The sequence below is a fragment of the Primulina tabacum genome, chromosome 5 (genome assembly GCF_025594145.1).
Source record: "Primulina tabacum isolate GXHZ01 chromosome 5, ASM2559414v2, whole genome shotgun sequence".
Taxonomy (NCBI): Eukaryota; Viridiplantae; Streptophyta; class Magnoliopsida; order Lamiales; family Gesneriaceae; genus Primulina; species Primulina tabacum.
Genome location: NC_134554.1, coordinates 37,693,415 through 37,717,074, shown reverse-complemented (window position 1 = coordinate 37,717,074; position 23,660 = coordinate 37,693,415). Strand labels below are relative to the sequence as shown.

General features: G+C 32.7%; 3 protein-coding genes across 3 annotated transcripts in view; all 3 read left to right on the top strand.

Moving 5' to 3' along the window:
• Nucleotides 1–17,726, top strand: part of LOC142544420 (uncharacterized) — a 65,912-nt gene extending 48,186 nt beyond the window's left edge. Inside the window, exons 5-6 of the mRNA XM_075651470.1 lie at nt 16,572–16,826; nt 17,399–17,726. Of these exons, the coding sequence (XP_075507585.1) occupies nt 16,621–16,826; nt 17,399–17,726 (534 nt within the window). The 5' untranslated portion in view covers nt 16,572–16,620. The remainder of the gene's footprint in view (nt 1–16,571; nt 16,827–17,398) is intronic.
• On the top strand, nt 3,427–6,502 carry LOC142547576 (putative late blight resistance protein homolog R1B-8). Its single transcript, XM_075655939.1, has one exon. The coding sequence runs from the start codon at nt 3,581–3,583 to the stop codon at nt 5,933–5,935; it is 2,355 nt and encodes a 784-aa protein (XP_075512054.1). The 5' UTR covers nt 3,427–3,580; the 3' UTR covers nt 5,936–6,502.
• Nucleotides 17,727–17,868: 142 nt separating the features above from the next.
• LOC142544419 (putative late blight resistance protein homolog R1B-16) lies at nt 17,869–19,744 on the top strand. Its single transcript, XM_075651469.1, has 3 exons — nt 17,869–18,451; nt 18,551–19,234; nt 19,458–19,744. The coding sequence occupies exons 1-3, from the start codon at nt 17,869–17,871 to the stop codon at nt 19,742–19,744; spliced, it is 1,554 nt and encodes a 517-aa protein (XP_075507584.1).
• The last annotated feature ends 3,916 nt before the right edge of the window (nt 19,745–23,660 follow it).

The following is a 23,660-nucleotide window of genomic DNA, read 5'->3' as shown; positions in this document are numbered from 1 at the left end:
TATTTCGAGTGTCTTCCGCTTGGTTTGAAAACCAAATTCGATTTAATTCATCGGTATTCAAATTTTCAAGAACAAGCTATTGTAGCTTTTAAAAACAACTTTTTTTTAAAAGAGTCTATTTACCCCCCCTTCTAAACTCTTTACAGATCCCAACAATGTCTATGTTTATGTAAATATGTTCAGAGTTTAAGTATTTATGTGCTACTTTAAAATGCATGTGGTTTTATTATGTATTACTTGCTATTCTCAGTTTATACATGTTGAGTCTTTAGACTCACTAGACTTGATCGATACAGGTGAGGACGAGTACGAGGAGACGAGAGGTGGGCACCAGTGAGTTGGCTCGGACTGTGCAGAGGCCTAATCTGAAAACCACTTAAGTTTTCAAGAATTTTATGCATGTTAAATTCATTTACTCTGATTTTAATGAAATTACTCCATGTTGTTTAAACAAGTACTTTTTGCAAGCTCGTTTTAATTGTGACATTGATGACACGGAAATAGTTTGTACTCGTTTATATTTCAAATATTTAGTCAAGAATTTTATTTATATTGCATTTTGAAAGATTATTACTTATTTAAGAAAAAAATTTTATTTTCTGCAAATTTTAAGTAGTTTTAAAGTAATGTACGTTACAAATTCGGATAATCTCGGACTGGTTTGGTGTCCAACGTTAAATACGCCAAGGTAAACATATCAAAACACCCTATGAATATTTTAAATCATATGACGGTCAAAGAATGTTTACAACGTCAAAACTAAAAATTTTAAATTCTGCTGCGCTTTGAATGCGATAAAACGATACTCAAACAATTAAAAAAAAACACTTTAAACAAAAAAGGTTACACAATCCTTTAAATTTTCTTTCCAATAAAAATAACATCATCTCAATTGGACGAATACACTCATTGTTATGTTAGAAACCGTAACATATATCACTCATCCATTGTCGCCTAACACAAATTTCAAGCATTAATTCAAACAAAATTCCATACCTTCATCGAAATGTAATATTTTTCATGACCTATTCTCAATTATATGAATGGTAATGAAATAATTAAATGATCACTGAGAAGGTAAACGTGATTTTCATTAAAATAGTCTGAGGGTCTTTCAATTTGTTCTTACATGATTTGAACTTCATGCACTTTTAATCTATTTTACATTTAAGTTGCTTAGGATAAGAATTATCACAGTGCCATTAATATTATGGATGTAATTGAATCAAATCAAGTCGAATAATATTTAAAAAGTATATCCGAGTTTGAGTTTTAAAAATTGTATCATGTTCAAATTCTAATTGAAATTTAAAAAATACATCTAATTTTGACTCAAACTCGATTAAAATGATTCAACCTTGAATCGAGCATATTTAAACTATAAATAAAAATTACTCAATTACTAGCTCGAAATTTTTTTATAACAACACAACTGAAAAAAAAAATTATAACTCCAACATATCTATTTACAATGCCAACAGATTGAAGAACTCAATAACTCAAGTTACATTTTCTTTTATTCTCCAAGTAAAGATGGTGAAATTGTTTTAACCCGAGCCTTACGTATGCCTCTGGGTTGACCAAACCACTTCTAATCATTTTTCCTTCCAATAATAAAACACTAATTCATAGATAATCACACTTTAATCCTCTATTTTGTTTCTACACTTATGTTTGTAAAATAAAGAATTTTGTGTTTTTAATAGTTTTGAAATGAAGAATTGGTGGGTATTTACATCAGAGGTTTAAGGAAAAAAATAAATTATGCACTTAATCAATATAAGGCCCCAAAAATATCATAAATGAAATGAATTCAAATATGTTGGCACAATTGTAGGGTTCTCTCCAAGTATTAGCGCCGAAAAAGAGTGTTAGTTATTTTCAAGATCATTAAGTAATTCATTGATAATGTATAACAAGAATGAATAACATGTTACATGTAACCGTAGAGATCGACGTATGTGATATTTATGTGTTTATGTGACGTATTATGACATTTCATAATATCGATGTTTGAAAAATAAAATATATTTACAAACATATTTTTTATATACATAGCATCGATCAATTCTATTGAATTTCATATTGAGTCTTGATTCCACTGATGGCTTTTTTATATTGTGTATGGATTCGAGGTGTGATTTTGGGATAATACGAAACTGTTACCTTATCCGAAGATGATGTAGATTGAGAAATGCACGATGTGTCCGTAATCTGAATAAGATACACATGTAGTTGAAAGGTGGAGAAGTGGTCTTATACTGACATAGCCTTGGTTCGCCTGATTTAGCTAGAACATTTGATACAGCTGATATGCTGACATCATTACCTTTATTTCAATTATCCTTGCATGAGATTTTGACATGGACATGCGTTAAATCTATATGTCATTCATTATTATAGATATTTTTATTTTGATCATATAGTACTGGGTTATTACTCACTACCGTAACTTGGGTCGAGAGATGAATCAAAATATGCAATTCATTTATGAAAAATTATCAATGATCTATCATTATCGTACATGTCTATTTTTTTTCCGTACAAAATTTATTGATAGTTAAATACTAGTCAAATAGTTTTTGATCTAGAATCTTTTTCTACTTTTTTTAATAAAAAATATCATTAACAACAAACAAATAGTTGCATACATAAAACCAGAATTTTTGAAATTGGACCAGAGACCGGTTGGTTCGATCGAGAATCGGTCACGGGTCCAATTCAGAACAACCCTATTAACCGTATTTATAGTCCAACTGTCAAAATCGTTTCAAAATCTATCCGACCGATTCACCTTTTCTTTTATTTTTTAAAATTTCTCTTTTTCATACTCAAAATTTTATTTTTTGAATATATATATGATTATTTGGATTTAAAATATATTTAAAATATTATTTTAGTAATAATAAACACTATATTGATTTAAATATTTTTTAAAAATTATAAATATTATAGGATCGAACGCTTTCCACTTTACCAAAAGTTATAACTAGTGGTAATGTCGCAACTCAAATCTTTTAAATTGCATAGTAGGTCAAGCGCCATGGTTTGATCGCTTTACACAGCATAGACAATTATTGCACCTCAACAATCTTCTTCTCAATAATTACACTCCTTGCAATCAATGAGAATCGTACTCATGACATTGGCTCTGATATCAATTATAGGACCGAACGCTTGTCATTTTACCAAAAGTTATAGCTAGTGATGCAATTCAAATATTTTAAACCGCAGAGCAGTCTAAACATCATAGTTCGATCGTTCTACTCGACTAAGATAATTATTGCACATCAATTGATATAATTATATTTGATTATATGTACGATGTTAGAAGATCGCGCTATTCAATAAATAAAAGGATAGGAGAGAGAGAAGACAAAATATCGGAAAGCTGAAATATACTATTCAATAGTTATGGATAATGGAAATGTCGGAGAAATAGAAAAAGGAGGTTGATTAGTGGAAGTGTGAGGGAAACACATTGCAGTGGTAAAGTGACTTTTAGGACAATAGTTTGCCCTAACTTTGCATTTTGTGCTTCCTGAGATGCTTGGCTAGTTTCAGTTTCTTTGTTGAAACAATGGCGTATGCTGCTCTTGTGTCACTTTTGCATGCCACAGACCAGTTTCTTGATTTGGATATCTGCTTCTTCCCTTTCACAAGGGAAAAAATCGAGTCTTTTCAACAAACAATTAATTCTTTAGTGGCATTTCTTGATAAGTCCCCACCTATTTGCAGCCAAGAAATCAATGATTTGATAAGGGAAATCAGAGATGTATCGTATGGAGCGGAGGATATCCTCGAGTCCCTAATAGCAACTCACTTTCTGCAAAAAGATGGAAGCGATGGTTATCAAAGATTGAAGAAATTTCGAGAGATCAGCTTCGAACAAATCGTGGAAAAACTTGAATCGATTAACACAGAGGTGAGCAATATTCAGCTAGATGGGAATGATGTTCATGACCGGAGAATTTCAGCTTTGAGGGGCAATAACTCTAGTTTGGAGGCACTGGACGATGATCTGAAGATGAAACTAATGGAACAACTTGTAGCAGGATGTTCCCAAATCGACGTCATTCCGATCGTTGGCATGGGAGGGATTGGTAAGACGACTCTTGCTAGAATCTTGTTTGATAGTCAGCTGATCAAGGAGTCTTTTGACATTCGTGGTTGGGTCACAGTATCTCAAACATATAGAGTTCAGGAAGTTGTTTTAGGCATTCTAAAAGACATCGGTGTACCTCTGGATAAAAAAAAGGATGTCGAACAACAACTATATCAAACTTTATATGGCAGAAAGTTTTTAATTGTATTAGATGATGTTTGGGATATACAGGTCTGGGATGACTTAAAAAGACTATTTCTAGATAAGAAAAATGGTAGTCGAATCATACTGACTACTAGACATTCGAAAGTGGCTGCATATGCCAACTCTTTTGGCGCTAATCATGAGATGCAGCTTCTAGATGAGGATTCGAGTTGGAGTCTCCTATGTCGAGAGATATTTCCCCAAAAAAATTGTCCATCTGAACTAGTTGAAATTGGAAAGGAGATTGCAAGACAATGCCACGGTCTTCCTCTAGCTATATCTGCCATTGGTGGGCATCTTAAAAAGGAGAAGCACACAGTAGAATGCTGGGAGTATGTTTCTGGAAATGTAAATATTGTCTTAAAGTCAACTAATGACCCGACATTGGAGATATTAACTCTGAGTTATAACTACTTGCCCCATCATTTGAAAGCATGCTTCCTTTATTTTGGATTTTTTCAAGAAGATCGTCCCATAGAGGTATTCAGACTGGTGAATTTGTGGGTTGCTGAGGGATTTGTAAAGACAAGTAGATGGAATAGCATAGAACAGGTTGCAGAAGAATACTTGAGAGATGTCATTGAGAGAAATCTTGTTTTCGTGCATAAATATGATTCGTTTGGGAAGCCGAAGAGATGTGGCATCCATGATTTATTTAGAGATATATGCATTAGGGAGGCTAAAAAAGAAAACCTTTCTTATGTCTTGGATACAGATGAACCGCCCGACGATCTTTTTGAGATAAATAACTTACGGCGTTGTGTTCTAGAGGGTTACGAATCTCCTTCAATGGAGAGTAACTTAACCCTTCGCGATTATTATGATGACTATGATGTTTTTTGGGATGACAGTAATTCTTCGTACAATGGGGACTCTGAAGATTCTAACTATTCAGATACTAATATTGAGTATGATGGAAGTGATAATTCTCCTGCAAATGAACATAAATATCGATGCAAGATAAGGGACATTATATTAACATCTCGTTCTTTAGTTTGTCATGGTATTGATATTTCACAACAAATTAAACTAGCTTCAGGATTGCTCAAGGTATTGAACATTAGGATGGGATCAACGAAGTTTCCAATGGGAATTTTAGAATTCATCAAACTAAAGTACCTTCATCTTGGCAATGTCCGAGAAATCCCATCTTCAATATCTAGACTCAGGAACCTTCAAACACTTATTATTTGGGTTATGCAGATAAAGTCTATGCCATCTGAAATTTGGAAGATGAAACAACTAAGGCATCTTCTGATCGGTGGTTTTCATCTTCTTGATATTCCTGATGTTCAAGGCGAAGGGACGAATGCATACTTTCTCGAATGTCTCCAGACACTTTCAGAGATAATCGATTTCACTTGTAAGCGAGAGGTCATCGCAAGGGTCCCAAATCTTAAAGAGCTAAAACTTTTGTTCAGCAGGGATGCTGTTCACTGGTCATTTGAATCTCTGCACAATCTTGTCTATTTGTGCGAACTTGAATCATTACGCCTAGATTTCTGGCCAGGTGAATACAACTTGCAGAACCTTGCCTTCCCTTTTTCGCTAAAAAAACATGGTGTTAGTAGGCTGTCGAATTCCTTGGGAGAAAATGACCACTATCGGTATCTTGCCCAATCTTGAGGTCCTCAAACTGAAGCACAGAGCCACGAAAGGAATAATCTGGGAGACCAATGACGGAGAATTCAAGCGATTGAAATTCCTCTTGATTCAGTTATCAACTTTAGTAGAATGGAAAACTGAAAAGGCCCATTTCCCAAGCCTTCGTCACCTTATCCTCCAGTGCTGTTTACTGGTGGCAATCCCGTATGAAATCGGAGAAATTTCGACCCTTGAAATAATTGAACTAAAGGGATGTTTGCCTGCAGCAGAGTCTTCGGCAAAGGAAGTGCTCGGGGAAGATAGTGACATCAAGCTCATAATTTCCAATGTTGAAACCCAAGAGCATCCTTTTACCGGTCGTTATATCTTAGATTTAGTTGGTCAATATCTCTGTGAGTCAATTAAGGAATCATGTTGTATCATCCTTTGAAGTTCTTGTAATTTACTTTCTACATCTTATGATTTGTTGATACTTTCTGAAACTTACGAGTACAAATTCTGGCCAAGATAGTAAGCTAACCATAGTTAAACAATTCCGGGATCTTCGGGGGTTACATTTTCCGAGAAAGTAAACGTCTCTTTTTTGTTGTTGTTGGTATTTTACACTCTTTTTGGTCTGCTTCTGTTTTGCTGTTGTGGTTTGTGCAGTGATGTTGCTAAAATTTCTGGCTTGCTCTTCAAATTTTGGTGGAAGAGAAATGTCTTGCAAAATGTTGTGATCTAATCATACTTACATGTTGATGTACTTTACAAAATCAGAATCCCTTTATTGTTGAAAATATGGGAAAATGAGGAAGGTAATCGTGAATATCTCATTTAATTGTCAAGCTAATCAGTTCTATCTTTGCTTCGTCAGAAAAGATCGGTTGATGCTAAAACAAAGGACCATAGAATTTGAAGTCAAGTTTAATACAGAAGTCTCGTCAATGAAAGGCCTCATGCGATCTGACGAGATACACAAGCCGAGTCAATGATACCACTGAATCTATAAAAGTGTAGATACTTGAAAAGTTTTCCAATTGTGAATGGACATAATTACCTTTCACACGTTTCATTATTTTCATTATCAAGTAACATATGTGGTAGTTTCTGTTAAAAAATATATTTAAAATGTGAGTATTGAATATTTGAATGTTGAATATTTGAATGTTGAAAATAAGAGTTGTAAATATTGAAAATTAGTGTGTGATGATGTAGGTAATGATGTATTTTATTTTTGGATTATTTGTGAAGATTTCCTATAAATAGATCTCTCATTTGTGAAGTAAATCACAATTGAGTAGAGAGAAAAATATTATAAAGTGTGTAGTTTGGTAAATTTTGAGAGTTTGAGATTTTTACTTTTTACCATAAATTTTTACTTTTTCACAACACGTTATCAGCACGAAGCTCTAAAAGTCCTACATACTTTTTCAAGCTCCAAACAGAAAAAAAAGGTAACAAAAATAATTATATTTATTTTACTGTTATTTATTTATTGTGTATTTATTTAATATACAATATAATGTTATTATTAGAAATAATAAAAATAAATTTTTCATAAACTTGTTATAAATCCTGGGAGGATGTTAAGACGACATCCCACACTCCCGGTAAGGGATACGACAAGTATAAAAGCCTATAAGGTTTTTAAACAAAATAAATTATGACACTCATTATAATATTATGATATGATATACATAATTATTTAAACATGTCTAATATTATATATATCATATTATTACCATAAAATTATACAAATACATACCTTTATTTTTTTTGTACCCCAACGGTCATAAATGGTAAAAAACGGCTAGTTTTTGCCCTATAAATATGATCTCACAAACACATTCCATCACTCCAACTTTCTCTTCTTCTCTAAAAATTATTCATCATCAAATTTTTCGAAGAAAAAAGAAGATGGCTTTCTCAAGGATATTTTTAATTATTTTGGTTATCATACTCACGAGTCTTTTATTTATCGGAGAATATCCTCCTCGTGCGTTTTCTTTATTTTTACAAATACTTGTACTTGTTGTTTATCCGTTACTTTGTATTGCAATAATTATTAACTAATAAAATGCATCGTAATTTTTTTTAGTACCACCATGTCAAATTTAACAAAGCTCGAATTTGTTGCGCTCGACATCACGGGAAAGAATTATATGCCATGGACTCTAGATGTAGAAATGCATCTTGAGTCATTGGGTCTAAGCGAGACCATTAAAGAAAATGGCATATGCACGTCACAAGAAAAGGCAAGAGCCATGATATTTTTGCGTCGACATCTCGACGATGGATTGAAATGTGAATATCTGACTGAAAAAAATCCCATGGCTTTGTGGAAGGGATTAAAAGAAAGATTCGAACATATAAGAGAAGTTATACTTCCGACCGCCCGGGATGAATGGAATACATTGAGATTCCAAGACTTTAAAAAAGTCAGTGATTACAATTCGGCGATGTATAGAATAATCTCGCAATTAAAATTTTGTGGACATGAGGTCACAGAATCTGAGATGCTTGAAAAAACATTTTCCACGTTTCATGCATCAAATATTACTCTACAGCAACAATATAGAGTACGTGGATTCGCGAGATATTCTGAACTCATCGCCTGTCTTCTTGTGGCGGAAAAAAACAACGAGCTATTAATGAGAAATCATCAGTCCCGACCCACTGGATCAACAGCATTTCCAGAAGTAAATGCTGTAAGTAAAAATGAATTTAAACCTGGAAACCAAAATCAAATTCAAAGACAAGGTTTTGGTCGAGGTCGAGGTCGAGGTCGTGGACGTGGACGTGGACGTGGAATTGGCCGTGGTCGTGGTCAAGGCCGTGGTTTTGAAAATAATCGAGATAGTTATTTTTATAACTCATCTCAAAAGAACGTCCCAAACCATCCACAGAAAAGGCATCATGAGAATACAAGTGTTAATGAGAAGCACTCAAAAAGATATGAAAGTTCTTGTTACAGATGTGGTACTCCAGGACATTGGTCCAAAGTTTGTCGAGCCCCTGAGCACCTTTGTAAACTTTATAAAGAATCATTAAAGGGGAAAGAAAAGGAGACCAACTTCACTGAACGCAGTGACCGTTTGAGTGATTCAACTCATTTTGATGCTGGTGATTTTATGAATGATTTCTCTGGAAATGATCAATATGTTGGTGGGATAGAAATGAACAATATTGATGCTGCAGATTTTCTCAACGATTTCTCTGAAAATGAACAATATAATGGTAGAATATAAATGTACAATAATCTATTTTTCATAGAATAATGTTTTATTGTATAATTATGATTTGTGTTATATTTAAATATATATTGCAAGTAATTTATTTCATTGCATATTTTTTTGAAGTTCAAATATGGAAAATGCTATGAGCAAAGCTGAAGTTTGCATACCCGATAGTGGTACAACGCACACTATCCTCCGAGATAAAAGATATTTCTTGGAACTAAAACCAACAAAAACAACAGTGAATACAATATCAGGTCCTGTAGACTTGATTAAAGGATGTGGTAAAGCACAATTTTTGTTACCTAATGGTACAAAATTTTTGATCAATGATACTTTATATTCACCACAATCGAAAAGAAATTTGTTGAGTTTTAATGATATATATTCCCATGGGTATGATACTCAAACAATGAATGAAGGGAATGAGAAATATATGTGTCTTATCACATATAAATCAGGAAAGAAATATGTGATTGAAAAACTACCAATGCTCCCTACTGGATTGCATTATACACATATAAGTCCCATTGAATCAAACATGGTAGTTGATAATTCTTCGATATTAACCAATTGGCATGATCGATTGGGACATCCTGGTTCAACAATGATGCGAAGAATTATAGAAAATACACATGGTCATCCACTGAAAGACCAGAAGATCTTTCAGAATAATAAGTTTCAATGTAAAGCATGTTCTCTTGGAAAACTTATTATAAGACCATCACCAGTCAAAATCCAAAATGAATCACCAATGTTTCTTGAACGTATTCAGGGTGATATTTGTGGACCAATCCATCCACCATGTGGACCATTCAGATACTTTATGGTATTGATTGATGCCTCCAGCAGATGGTCACATGTATGTTTATTATCAACTCGAAATGTTGCATTTGCAAGATTACTTGCTCAAATAATAAAATTGAGGAATCAATTTCCCGATTATACAATCAAGAAAATTAGACTTGATAATGCTGGTGAATTTACTTCCCAAACTTTCAATGATTATTGTATGTCTATGGGAATCATTGTTGAGCATCCTGTTGCTCATGTACATACACAGAATGGATTGGCTGAATCATTGATTAAACGTCTTCAAATGATTGCTAGACCAATGATTATGAAAACAAAGCTCCCTATTTCTATATGGGGACATGCAATTTTACACGCTGCTTCATTAATTCGCATCAGACCAAGTGCATATCATAAATACTCCCCATTGCAGCTTGCATTTGGTAAAGAACCAGACATTTCTCATCTGAGAATTTTTGGATGTATGGTGTATGTGCCTATCGCACCACCGCAACGAAAGAAAATGGGACCTCAAAGAAAGGTTGGAATTTATATTGGTTATGATAGTACATCAATCATTCGATATCTTGAACCTCAGACAGGCGACGTGTTCACAGCACGTTTTGCTGATTGTCATTTTAATGAGGAAATCTTCCCAATGTTAGGGGGAGAACAGAAACATACCGAAAAAGAAATTACATGGTATGTATCATCATTGTTACATCTGGATCCAAGAACAAAACAATGTGAAAAAGATGTACAACAAATTGTACACTTGCAAAGAATAGCAAATCAAATACCAGATGCATTTGCAGATACAAAAGGGGTAACTAAATCATATATACATGCTGCAAATGCCCCTGCTCGAATTGAAATTCCAAAGAAACAAATGGAAGATACTCATGATGTCATTAAACGCCTGAAGCGTGGAAGGCCAGTCGGTTCCAAGGATAAAAATCCTCGAAAAAGAAAATTCATAGAGAAACACGATGATCACAAAATAAAGAATGACGTTTCTGAAGAAACACATGATGATCACAAAATAGAGAATGGTGTTCCTGAAGAAACACATGATGATGAAAATGTTCTGTCAGAACCACAAACTGACGAGAATCATGAAATCTCTATCAATTATATTAATACTGGAAAAATATGGAACCGAAAAGATATAGATGAAATTGATGATATATTTTCTTATAATGTGGCAATCGACATCATAAATGATAACGAAGATCATGAACCAAAATCTTTTGGTGAATGTAAAAATCGGCAGGATTGGATACAATGGAAAGATGCCATCCAGGTTGAATTAAATTCGCTAAATAAACGTAATGTTTTTGGACCTATAGTCCTTACACCTGAAGGTGTAAAACCTGTTGGATACAAATGGGTTTTTATTCGAAAGCGAAATGAGAAAAATGAAATAGTAAGATATAAAGCTCGACTTGTTGCACAAGGTTTTTCTCAAAGGCCTGGAATTGATTATGAAGAAACGTATTCTCCTGTGATGGATGCAATTACGTTTCGGTATTTGATTAGCTTGGCGGTATCTGAAAATTTAGAAATGCGTCTTATGGATGTTGTTACAGCTTACTTATATGGATCACTTGATAGTAATATATATATGAAAATCCCTGAAGGATTTAAGATGCCTGAAGCACAAAGTTCAAAACCCAGGGAATGTTATTCTGTGAAATTACAAAGATCATTATATGGGTTAAAGCAATCAGGTCGAATGTGGTATAATCGACTAAGTGATCACTTGATGAAAAAGGGATATGTAAATAATTCAATATGCCCTTGTGTTTTCATTAAGAAAACAACATCCGGATGCATAATTATTGTTGTATATGTTGATGATTTAAACATCATTGGAACGAATAAAGAAATTCAAGAAGTTGTGTCATACTTGAAGGAAGAATTTGAAATGAAGGATCTTGGAAAAACCAAGTATTGTCTGGGTTTACAAATTGAACAAAAAGAATGTGGAATGTTTGTTCACCAGACAAATTATACAGAAAAGATCCTTAAACGTTTTAATATGGATAAAGCAAATCCTTTAAGTACTCCAATGGTTGTTAGATCATTAAACATAGAAAAGGATCCATTCCGTCCATGTGAAGATGATGAAGATATTCTTGGTCCAGAAGTACCATATCTAAGTGCCATCGGTGCCCTTATGTACCTTACAAATTGTACAAGGCCTGATATATCTTTTGCCGTGAATCTGTTGGCAAGATTTAGCACATATCCAACAAAGAGACACTGGAACGGAATTAAACATATATTCCGTTATCTACGAGGAACGACAGACTTGGGACTTTTGTATTCAAAAGATGCTAATCCAAGTATAATTGGTTATGCTGATGCTGGATACTTATCTGATCCACACAAGGCACGTTCCCAAACTGGATATGTATTTACTCGTGGAGGCACTGCAATATCTTGGCGTTCTCAGAAACAAACGCTCGTAACAACTTCATCAAATCATGCCGAGATTATTGCACTACATGAAGCAAGTCGTGAATGTGTGTGGTTAAAATCAATGACCCAACATATCCAAATTTCATGCGGATTATCATCTGATGAGAAGCCTGTGATACTATATGAAGATAATGCTGCATGTGTTGCTCAAATGAAAGAAGGATACATAAAAAGCGACAGAACTAAACATATTCCTCCTAAGTTCTTCGCATTCACCAAGGAGCTTGAGAAGAATAGATGTATTGATGTTCGTCACATTCAATCAAGTGAAAACTCATCAGATCTCTTCACAAAGGCACTTCCTACGTCAATATTCAGAAAGCACATATATAATATTGGGATGCGCAATCTACGAAATTTGTGAAGAATTGTTCGTGTCAACATGAGGGGGAGTTTACGTGACTGCACTCTTTTTCCCTTACTATGGTTTTTATCCCAATAGGTTTTTCCTAGTAAGGTTTTTAACGAGGCAGTATAAAAACACGTAATGAAGACAATCATTATGATCATCATCACAAGGGGGAGTGTTAAAAAATATATTTAAAATGTGAGTATTGAATATTTGAATGTTGAATATTTGAATGTTGAAAATAAGAGTTGTAAATATTGAAAATTAGTGTGTGATGATGTAGGTAATGATGTATTTTATTTTTGGATTATTTGTAAAGATTTCCTATAAATAGATCTCTCATTTGTGAAGTAAATCACAATTGAGTAGAGAGAAAAATATTATAAAGTGTGTAGTTTGGTAAATTTTGAGAGTTTGAGATTTTTACTTTTTACCATAAATTTTTACTTTTTCACAACAGTTTCACACTTATTCTATTAATTAATAATTAAAACTAATTACCCATTATGGTTATGGTTTTGTGTTTTTGACTTTCTACCCTTATCTTTTTTCGTTATAATATTAATTATGTCATATTTCATTCTATTTCATTTTTTTTAAAAAAATATTTCGTTCTATATACATATAAATGTGTGGATTTTTTCAATTGTAAACGAGCATAAGAGAAATAAGTTAGGTTATATTCATAATGAAATGACCCATTATAAAGTATATAATATAGATTTTTAAAAAGTGTGGATCATTGATTTATTTTCCAATCCAATCCAATTGTGAAAAGACACAAATGTCCTCCTTATAAATAAAAATCCAAAAACTCAATAAGGATATATATGTAAAATTCTAACAAATTGCTAATGAATTATCACTACAATTACATTAATTGTAGTAATTTATATCATTTCAAGAATAAAATGTAACTCCTAAATAATTTTCTCAAATAAATCATCTTTATATTACCTTTAATTGTTCTATCTTTTTCATTTCATTATAATAAATATAAATTATAAATATCATTGATTAACATCTTCAAAGTATTAGAGCTTTTACATATGATATTTTAACATCTTTACTTAATTTGAAATCGAACTAACTAATTCAACAAATACAATAAATAACATTTTTTATGCAAGTTTATTTCTTTGGTTATATTTCAAACTTTTATGTGAAAATCATAACAGTAGTTTAAAATTTATATTTAATAATTATTCTATGAGTTTATTAGATTTTTTTTGATATTTTGTTGGTTGAGAAACACTAGCAATCTTGATTTTGATGATAACAAAACTTGTTACTGTGTTTCTAACATATTTACTCTAGTGTGAAGTTGATACATCAAGTTGGAAGCTATAACCTCAATTTCGTAACGGTAGAATTCTGGCGAGGTGCAGTATTTTGAGCATATCTTACAAAACAAATATCGAAATGACCTAAGGCCAAAACGGTTAGAAAGCCAACTCAATTATCTACAAGTCATATCTCAGGCCGGTTGGACCAGTTCGAATGTTATCTAGGTCAAACCGCTGATTGAAGTTCAGACAAGACATTTCGGATTGTGCAAACGGTTCAAAACGAGCAGTGTTAGTATTTTGCCCATATCTCTCAACCGGTTGATTCAAGACAATCTGTCAACTTCCTTGATCAGAAAACACATTTTGGAACAAGTCGTACTTCACGTCATTTGGGCAAAATCGAATGGTATCTAGTCCAAACCGGTTGTTGAATGACCAAACTGATTGCACAAAAACAGCAATCTGTTGGGTATGAGCAGTTGCGGTATTTTGGCCATATCTCTCAGTTCGCTTATTGGAATGAATCGATTCAGTATGCGTTGGAAAGATAAGATGATGATCTACAAATCATCTTCAGAAGTCAAAGTCTGAATCGAAGCTTAAGATGCTGATAAATGGCGATGAAGCTACTGGTTCTGCACGGAAAACCAGTTGAGCTGCGGTTGAGCTGCTGACCAGTTTGAACCGCTGACTAGTTTTCAACCGCTGACCAGCTTGAACCGCTGACCAGTTTTCAACCGCTGATCAGCTGACCAGTTTGAACCGTTGACCAACCAGTTTAAGCTCGGGAAAAGGTCCAGCAAGGTGAATTTGACCGTTGCAATTTCAGAATCAATACAGAAACTTTCTAAACGGTCATATTCTTGTGTCTAACGTATATATCATTGTTGGAGCCTATAAATACAACATCTTGAAGATTAAACAAGAGCTTTTGAAGTGGATTCAAAGCATGGGCAGTTAGCATGAAGAAAATTGCTATTTGAGAGCACAAGCCCTTATGTGAGGATATATTTGAAATGTACACTTTAAAAGATAAATTCCTCACACACAATCACTCACACATATACAAGAGAGTTGAATTTCAAAGTTTAGTTGAGTGAGTCTTCACAAAAAGACATTAAACATTGTGTTTGTAGTCTTGGCATAAGAGACGTTAAACATTATGCGGATTGTGAGGTTGTGGCCTACAATGGAGAGTGTGCTAGGAGTTTCAATTAGGCAAGAGATAAGTCCTAAGTTGAAATAGGTTTGTACAAGGTGTTGTATAAATCAAAGTGTAAGGCCATGTAATTAATTATCCGGTAATTTGGCATAATTAGAATAATTATTGAGTTGTAAATTAAAATAATTATTTATGCCAAATAAATTCTAGAAGTGTGTTAAAAATATGTATTTTAGAATATCGGAAAATTTAACGATATAAAATATATATAGAGTTTAAATAACACACGGGAGCAAAATAAATACAGACCGGGATAGATGGGCTTGAGATACACCTACTGTAATTCGGGTTTTTGGCATATAAGCACTCGGATTCTGGGTTTTTGGTTAAAAAGAAAGTTGTAGAGCTATGTGTTGTCTTCGTAATGATATAAGATTCGTTAAATTTCATTAAGAATTGAGCAAGTTATGGTGGTTTTTCTGAAACTGCTCAGTAGGAGAATTCTGTCCGAAAATCTCTTGAGTGGCAGTGTGTTCTTGAAAATTCTGGGATTAATCTACTGAGATTTGGAAGATGGTTTCTTCTAGAAAAAGTTAGATATTCAAGTTATCTTTCATTTCCAATTGGGGGATATTGATTTGAGTTAATATTGAGCGAGATACGAATTTTATGCTCTTTTGTGCCAAATTGGATATTGGTATGGAATGTAGTTCATGATCGGTTTATTGTTGCTTTGTTTAGGCCAAGGGTCTTGAATTGAAGTTGTTATTGGATTGTCAAGTTGGTATAGGTATGTTACAGCTCGGTAACATACGACGGTAAAACATAAATTATGTTTAATTACCATTCTGTGTTACATGGATCGTGTTTATGATTTGTTAACTGTTGTAAATTGTTAAATGTCTTCGTTGTGATCTATGTTTATTATTATGACATATTATTGGCATTTAGCATCGGGCATACAGTTATGACATTCATGTTAAGCCCTATCGTTCTTGTTAGCCCTTGTTGATATCCGTTGTTATCTGGCACTGTTGGTTATCTCGGGATCATTGTGTAGCTGATAGGCCTATACACATGAGACCGTAGATGTGATTGAACAATCCCATGGTTAGTGCAGCCTTTTGAGGTGAGCGTTGGGATTGTGTCATCTAGTTCGTTTTGTTGTGTCATCCTGTTATATCGTATCAGCTGTATGGAGGCCGAGTCAGGGGTGTTATTCAGCACAGCTTGGCATACCTTGCATACTTGGCAGGGCGGTTTAGTTGCATGACGGTGTAGCTCCCCTGTGTTGTTGCTCGATCATTATTTCAGTTGTTATCGTACCGTTTGTTGGCTCCTGTGATCCCGATTATTCGTTGAGCCTTTCATGCATTGCATGTTACATTTTATTATATAATTATGCATGATTTATGTTTATTGTTGTTATTGTTGAACTGTTTCATACCAGAATCCTAACCTCAATTGTTTACTGGGGGGCTGCTGTGGTTGCTATTGGGCACCATGGTAGATCTCCCGAGTCGTTTTGCAGCATCAGGCCGAGGTTCCGCCAGTGGAGCTCGGGATTGAGGTTGGATTGCTTGGTTCTGTTCAGTGGAGTCTCCCAGTTAGTCTATATGTATGTCTTGAATTTGTTTTAGACTTGTATTGTATTTTATTTTCCGGGGAGATGCCCCGTGTATTTGTAGTATTATTTGGTTGTTTGAATGATGTTCTAAGTCGATTCTATGGTTCGTATGATCTGGCGAGTATTTGGTAAGTTTTAAATTCTGTTTAGTCATGGCCAGTGCGGCTATAGGTTGTTTAACTTCGATTTTTTTATTTAATGACTCTAGTTGGAGTATATTTTGATATAAAATGTTGTTTGAGTTTTCGGGATATTCTATTTACGGGGAGGTCATGCCGAAATTTTTCTAGGCCCTGAGGTCCATTTTAAAGTATTTTAAACCTCTTTCCGTTGCAGTTTAAATCAAACCATTATTGTTTGATCATTAATTGTCGTTAGAGTAAATGGGCCTCACATCTTGGTATCATAGCGTAAACTGGGATACGCTCGAACTAGAGTTTAGGACACTCGAGTCTTGGCACTAAAATGGTTGTTGCGCATGTGTATGATACTTGAAAACATGCTTATGTAATTATATGATTTGTTTACTTCCATTCTAATTGTTTTGATGTTTTATCGTATAGAATGGAGGGAGGTGGAGAAATTTCTGTTGATGAGATTCCTCTAGCTCGAGGTCGAGGTCGTGGTCTAGGTCGTGGACGTGGTAGACCTCGTGTCCGTGTTGTTGATGATACTTTTGTTGAGCAAGCTGATGATCATCTAGAGCAGCTTAGGATGGATGAGTTAGTTGCGCGTTTCCATTCTATGCATCCTCCTCGATTCAGTGGTTCAGAGGGAGCTGAGAAAGCTGAGTTATGGATTTCTGAGATTGTGGAATTGTTCGATTTGATTGAGTATCCTCCAGAGTGTCGATTGAGATTAGATGTGCATCAGTTGAAAGATCGTGCTTAAAAAGATGATGTTTGGGATATACAGGTCTGGGATGACTTAAAAAAGACTATTTCTAGATAAGAAAAATGGTAGTCGAATCATACTGACTACTAGACATTCGAAAGTGGCTGCATATGCCAACTCTTTTGGCGCTAATCATGAGATGCAGCTTCTAGATGAGGATTCGAGTTGGAGTCTCCTATGTCGAGAGATATTTCCCCAAAAAAATTGTCCATCTGAACTAGTTGAAATTGGAAAGGAGATTGCAAGACAATGCCACGGTCTTCCTCTAGCTATATCTGCCATTGGTGGGCATCTTAAAAAGGAGAAGCACACAGTAGAATGCTGGGAGTATGTTTCTGGAAATGTAAATATGGTCTTAAAGACAACTAATGACCCGACATTGGAGATATTAACTTTGAGTTATTACTACTTGCCCCATCATTTGAAAGCATGCTTCCTGTATTTTGGATTTTTTCAAGAAGATTGTCCCATAGAGGTATTCAGACTGGTGAATTTGTGGGTTGCTGAGGGATTTGTAAAGCCAAGTAGATGGAATAGCATAGAACAGGTTGCAGAAGAATATTTGAGAGATGTCATTGAGAGAAATCTTGTTTTCGTGCATAAATATGATTCGTTTGGGAAGCCGAAGAGATGTGGCATCCATGATCTATTTAGAGACATGTGCATTAGCGAGGCTAAAAAAGAAAACCTTTTTTATGTCTTGGATACAGATGATGCACCCTGTGATCTTTAGGAGATAAATAGCCTTCGGCGATATGTTCTAGACGGTTACAAATCTCCTTCATTGGAGACTAGCTTAACCCTTCGCTATTATTATGAAGACTATCATGTTGTTTCGGGTGACAGTAATTCTTCGTACCATGGGGACTTTGAAGATTATGACTCTTCAGATGCTAATATTGAGTATGATGGAAGTGATAATTCTCCTGTAAATGAACATGAATATCGATGCAAGATAAGTGACATTATGTTAACGACCCGTTCTTTAGTTTGTCATGGTATTAATATTTCACAACAAATTAAACTAGCTTCAGGATTGCTCAAGGTATTGAACATTAGGATGGAATCAACAAAGTTTCCTATGGGAATTTTAGAATTGATCAACCTAAAGTACCTTCATCTTGGCAATGTTCGGGAAATCCCATCTTCAATATCTAGACTCAAGAACCTACAAACACTTATTATTCGGGTTATGCAGATAAAGTCTATGCCATCTGAAATTTGGAAGATGAAACAACTAAGGCATCTTCTGATCGGTGGTTTTCATCTTCTTGATATTCCTGATGTTCAAGGCGAAGGGACAAATGCATACTTTCTCGAATGTCTCCAGACACTTTCAGAGATAATCGATTTCACTTGTAAGCGAGAGGTCATCGCAAGGGTCCCAAATCTTAAAGAGCTAAAACTTTTGTACAGCAGGGATGCTGTTGGCTGGTCATTTGTATCTCTGAACAATCTTGTGTATTTGTGCGAACTTGAATCATTGCGCCTCGATTTTTGGCCAGGTGAGTATAACTTTCAGAACCTTGTCTTCCCTTTTTCCCTAAAAAAATTGGTGTTAGTAGGCTGTCGAATTCCTTGGTAGAAAATGACCATTATCGGTATCTTGCCCAATCTAGAGGTCCTCAAACTGAGGCACAGAGCCACGAAAGGAAAAATCTGGGAGACGAATGACTGGAGAATTCAAGCGATTGAAATTCCTCTCGATTCGGTTTTCAACTTTAGCAGAGTGGAAAACTGAAAAGGACCATTTCCCAAGCCTTCGGCACCTTATCCTCCAGTGCTGTTTACTGGAGGCAATCCCGTATGAAATCGGAGAAATTTCGACCCTTGAAATAATTGAACTACAGGATTGTTCGCCTGCAGCAGAGTCTTCGGCAAAGGAAGTGCTCGGGGAAGATAGTGACATTAAGCTCATAATTTCCAATAATGAAAACAGATTGCATCCTTTTGCTGATCGTTATATCTTAGATTTAGTTGCTCAAAAGCTCTGTGAGTCAATCAAGGAATCATGATGTATCATCCTTTGAAGTTTTTGTAATTTACTTTCTATATCTTATAATTTGTTGACACTTTCTGAAAATTTTGAGTATAAATTCTTGCCAATATAGTAAGCTAGCATAGTTAAACAAGTCCGGGATCTTTGGGGGTTAAATTTTCCAAGAAAGTAAACGTCTCTATTTGTTGGTTGGTATTTTACACTTTTTTTGGTCTGCTTCTGTTTTGCTGTAGTGATTTGTGCAGTGATGGTGTTAAAATTTTTGGCTTGCTCTTCAAATTTTGGTTGAAGAGAAACGTCTTGCAAAATGTTGTGATCTAATCATACTTGCATGATTATGTACTTTACAAAATCAGAATGATTTTATTGTTGAAAGTCTGGGAAAATGAGGAAGGTAATTGTGAATATCCTATTAATTCTCAAGCTAATTAGTTCTATCTTCGCTTCGTCAGAAGAGATGGGAAACAAAGGAACATAGAATTTGAAGTCAAGTTTAATATATTAGTCTCGTCAATGAAAGGCATCATGCGATCTCACGAGATACACAAGCTCACTCAATGATACCATCTTATTTTTATTTAACTCACTGATATATATATATATATATATACTAGAAAAGTTCACGTGTGTTGCACGTGAACAACTAAACTGCTGAAATATATGAATAAAATTTTGATAATATTTAAATGAATTAAAATAAGGATAGTAGTATTTATCAATTGAAATAAATCAAACCACAAAAATTAAAAATCATGATCATAGACGGTATATGAATCAGAAAAGTTGTCTTATCCATATGGCACATTTTTCAATATGCTTCTTGGTTGATTTTGACTACTCAACAACTCTTTGTCGTAGTTTTTATAATATGCGTATAACTATTTTGGTATACTCAACAAGTATATAATCATCTTTAACTTATCATGTTATTTAGAATCCTCATCGAAGATTTGACATGCTTGTAGTTTGCTTCTCTATCACGACATTTTTTCAGTTTTCTACATTATTTTTATCCGGTAATCTTATATTTCGACTATTTATTATTATTTTTTTAATGATTTTTCAGTTTATGACAATCATCAACTGTAACTCCTAAGAAAAAATTCTTTTAGTCGTGATAGGTTTTCACTTGTGAGTAAAAGTATGTATAACATATATATCCTTCGACAACATAATCAATGAATGATGTTGTAATTTCTTCAAACATCGTGATATTTGTAATATCAATTTTATATATTTAATATCAATATTATTAACATATAGCTATAAGGTTAATAAATTAGAACTGTTTATATATAGTTATTCGGTTAATATATCTACTCAAATTACTATATTAGAACTATTTCCTCGTTTAATTTGACGCAATTCAGGAAAGTCATCTCGTTAGTTATTTTTTTAGAAGCTTTGGAACGATGATTGCGTTCATCATATCATGGGGATAATATAGTTTCATTCTCATTTGTTGTGTCTAGAACATAATATTATATTATTCATTGAAACAAAACAAATGTTCTTCTATCGAGTTTACATTTTGTTTATAATATTTTATATCTTGTGGAACGACATACAAAATTAATTATTGTATTTTAAAAATTTTGAGAAGAGACATGAATAACATAATTAAGATTCAAATGAGATAATAAATATCATTCAAATATATATAAAAGTATTTGTTTTATTCAATATCTCATCTAATAATACAACTGTTTAGATTTCATAAGCATTTTATGATAGTCAAAATTAATTTGATGAAATGTTGTACAATTTTATTTGCATTTCACTATTTGGCTAAGTGAATATATTTGGCGAGAAGTTTTCAATACTACTATTTTATATCTTATGAATTAGCTGATTAGTCACTTTGACTAAAAAAAAAGACAAAAACAACCTCTTAACCACCTCGAAATATATCGAGATGATATTGGATAAAATAAAGTGCAATTGGCTTAATGTCTCAATTTACTAAAAATTCACAAAATTGATCTATTGTGTCCACAAAGCTTTAGAATTATTCTCATACCATTATAAATAGAATGAGAATTGTGTACACTTTGTTTTTCATGTGTTTCTTTTTCTGGATGAAGAATTTTTTCTTTTTGAAAACGATTTTATTTTCTTAGAAATATTGACATTTTATATGACATTCATACAACATAATCAACACAAATGACATATAACAATAAAACATATTAACTCTAGTGTAAAAAACTCATCTCATTGCAAGAACACTAAATGACAAATGAATCATATTATTTAATAATATTTATTTAGCAGCATATATAAAAAATTGACCAAATGGCTTAAAAATAGTGTTTGAAATCAGTTACATACAAACATTTCTCTCAATCACGTATCTCAATTGACACATAAAAAGTCTGAAAATATCTCTATTCTAAATGGGAGAAAGAATTTTTATATGAACTTAATATTTATTAATAATTTATTTTTATTCAATCCGTCTCATCTCCCTTCGTCTTCCCATTATTATCTATCATTAATATGATAGAGATTTTCATAAATTTGACTGCAATGTATAAATTTAAGAAATTAAAACTAAATTAAAATAATAATTATTTTGATTGAGTTAAGTACACTATTAATGATCATTTTATACTAGTATAAAAAATGACTTAAATAACATCATGAATATGATGAATATTGTAAAACAAAAAATTGGTAAAATAGTAAGCTCACAATTGAAAGTCATATATTTAATAGATATTATTAATAGATAATATATTATTTAAGGATATTTTTTTAGCATCATATATCGAAATTGATTAAATACTTAAATATTTGTCTTTGTATTGAAATCACTTACATACAAACTTTTTCTCTCAATTATGTATCTATGTTGATACATAAGTAGTTTAAAAATATATCTATTTTAAATGAGAAAAATATATTTTATATGATTTTAATTTTATTAATAATTTAATTTTATTCAACATCACTCATCTACATTCGTCTTCCCATTATTACCTTAATATTCGGAATATTAACAAATTTTTAATTTATAACATTATTATAGTAGTTTTCTATGAATTTGATGTCAATGAATAATTAAAGTTTATTATATTACTTTTCTATGAATTTGATGTCAATGTATAATTAAAGTAATTAAATTTAAATTTAAAAATAAAATTGAAATAATAAATACCTTAACTAAGTACTCTATTAATAATCATATTAAACTAACGTAGAAAATAATTTAAAGAACCTCATAAACATGACAGATTATAAAACAAACAAAATGGTAAAATAATAATCCTATTAAACTAACGTAGAAAATAATTTAAGAAACCTCATGAACATGACAATTTATAAAACAAATAAAATGGTAAAATAGTAAGTTTACGAATGAAAATCATATATTTATAAAAGTAAAATAGATGTAATATTATTATTTTTTTAAAATATGTAAATTAAATTAAATTTAAAAGTAAAATCAAATTAATAATTATATTGATTGAATTAAGTAGACTATTAATGATCATATTAAATTAACATAGAAAATTACTTAAAAAACATCATAAACATAACAAATTGTAAATAAATAAATGAAAGGGTAAAATAGTAAGCTCACAATTCAAACTCATATATTTACAATAGTATTAGATATTAGATATATATAATACTACATATCTATAAATATATTTACAATACTACTTTTATATCACATTCTTATTTTTCCCCTAAACCAGCATACTACTGATATATTTTAAAATTAAAAATACCCATAAATGATTTAAAAATATTAAATGCCATAACAAATTTTTTTATGATTAGACCGCTGCAAATATTTTGATATTTTTCCAAAAGCAAAAACACGCACGAAGTTTCCAAATACATTAAAAAAACACCCTTAGTTTACTCATTACAAATTTGGAAACTAAACCAATCATATACACAGCAATATGGGGTTTCAGGCG

Bases quoted from the DNA above. Each gene is read 5' to 3' on its own strand.
- LOC142547576 (XM_075655939.1), top strand. From the start codon at position 3,581: ATGGCGTATGCTGCTCTTGTGTCACTTTTGCATGCCACAGACCAGTTT.
- LOC142544419 (XM_075651469.1), top strand. From the start codon at position 17,869: ATGCAGCTTCTAGATGAGGATTCGAGTTGGAGTCTCCTATGTCGAGAG. The intron at 18,452-18,550 runs GTGATCTTTAGG...ATTATTATGAAG, and splicing joins GGATACAGATGATGCACCCT to ACTATCATGTTGTTTCGGGT. The intron at 19,235-19,457 runs GTGAGTATAACT...CAACTTTAGCAG, and splicing joins GCGCCTCGATTTTTGGCCAG to AGTGGAAAACTGAAAAGGAC.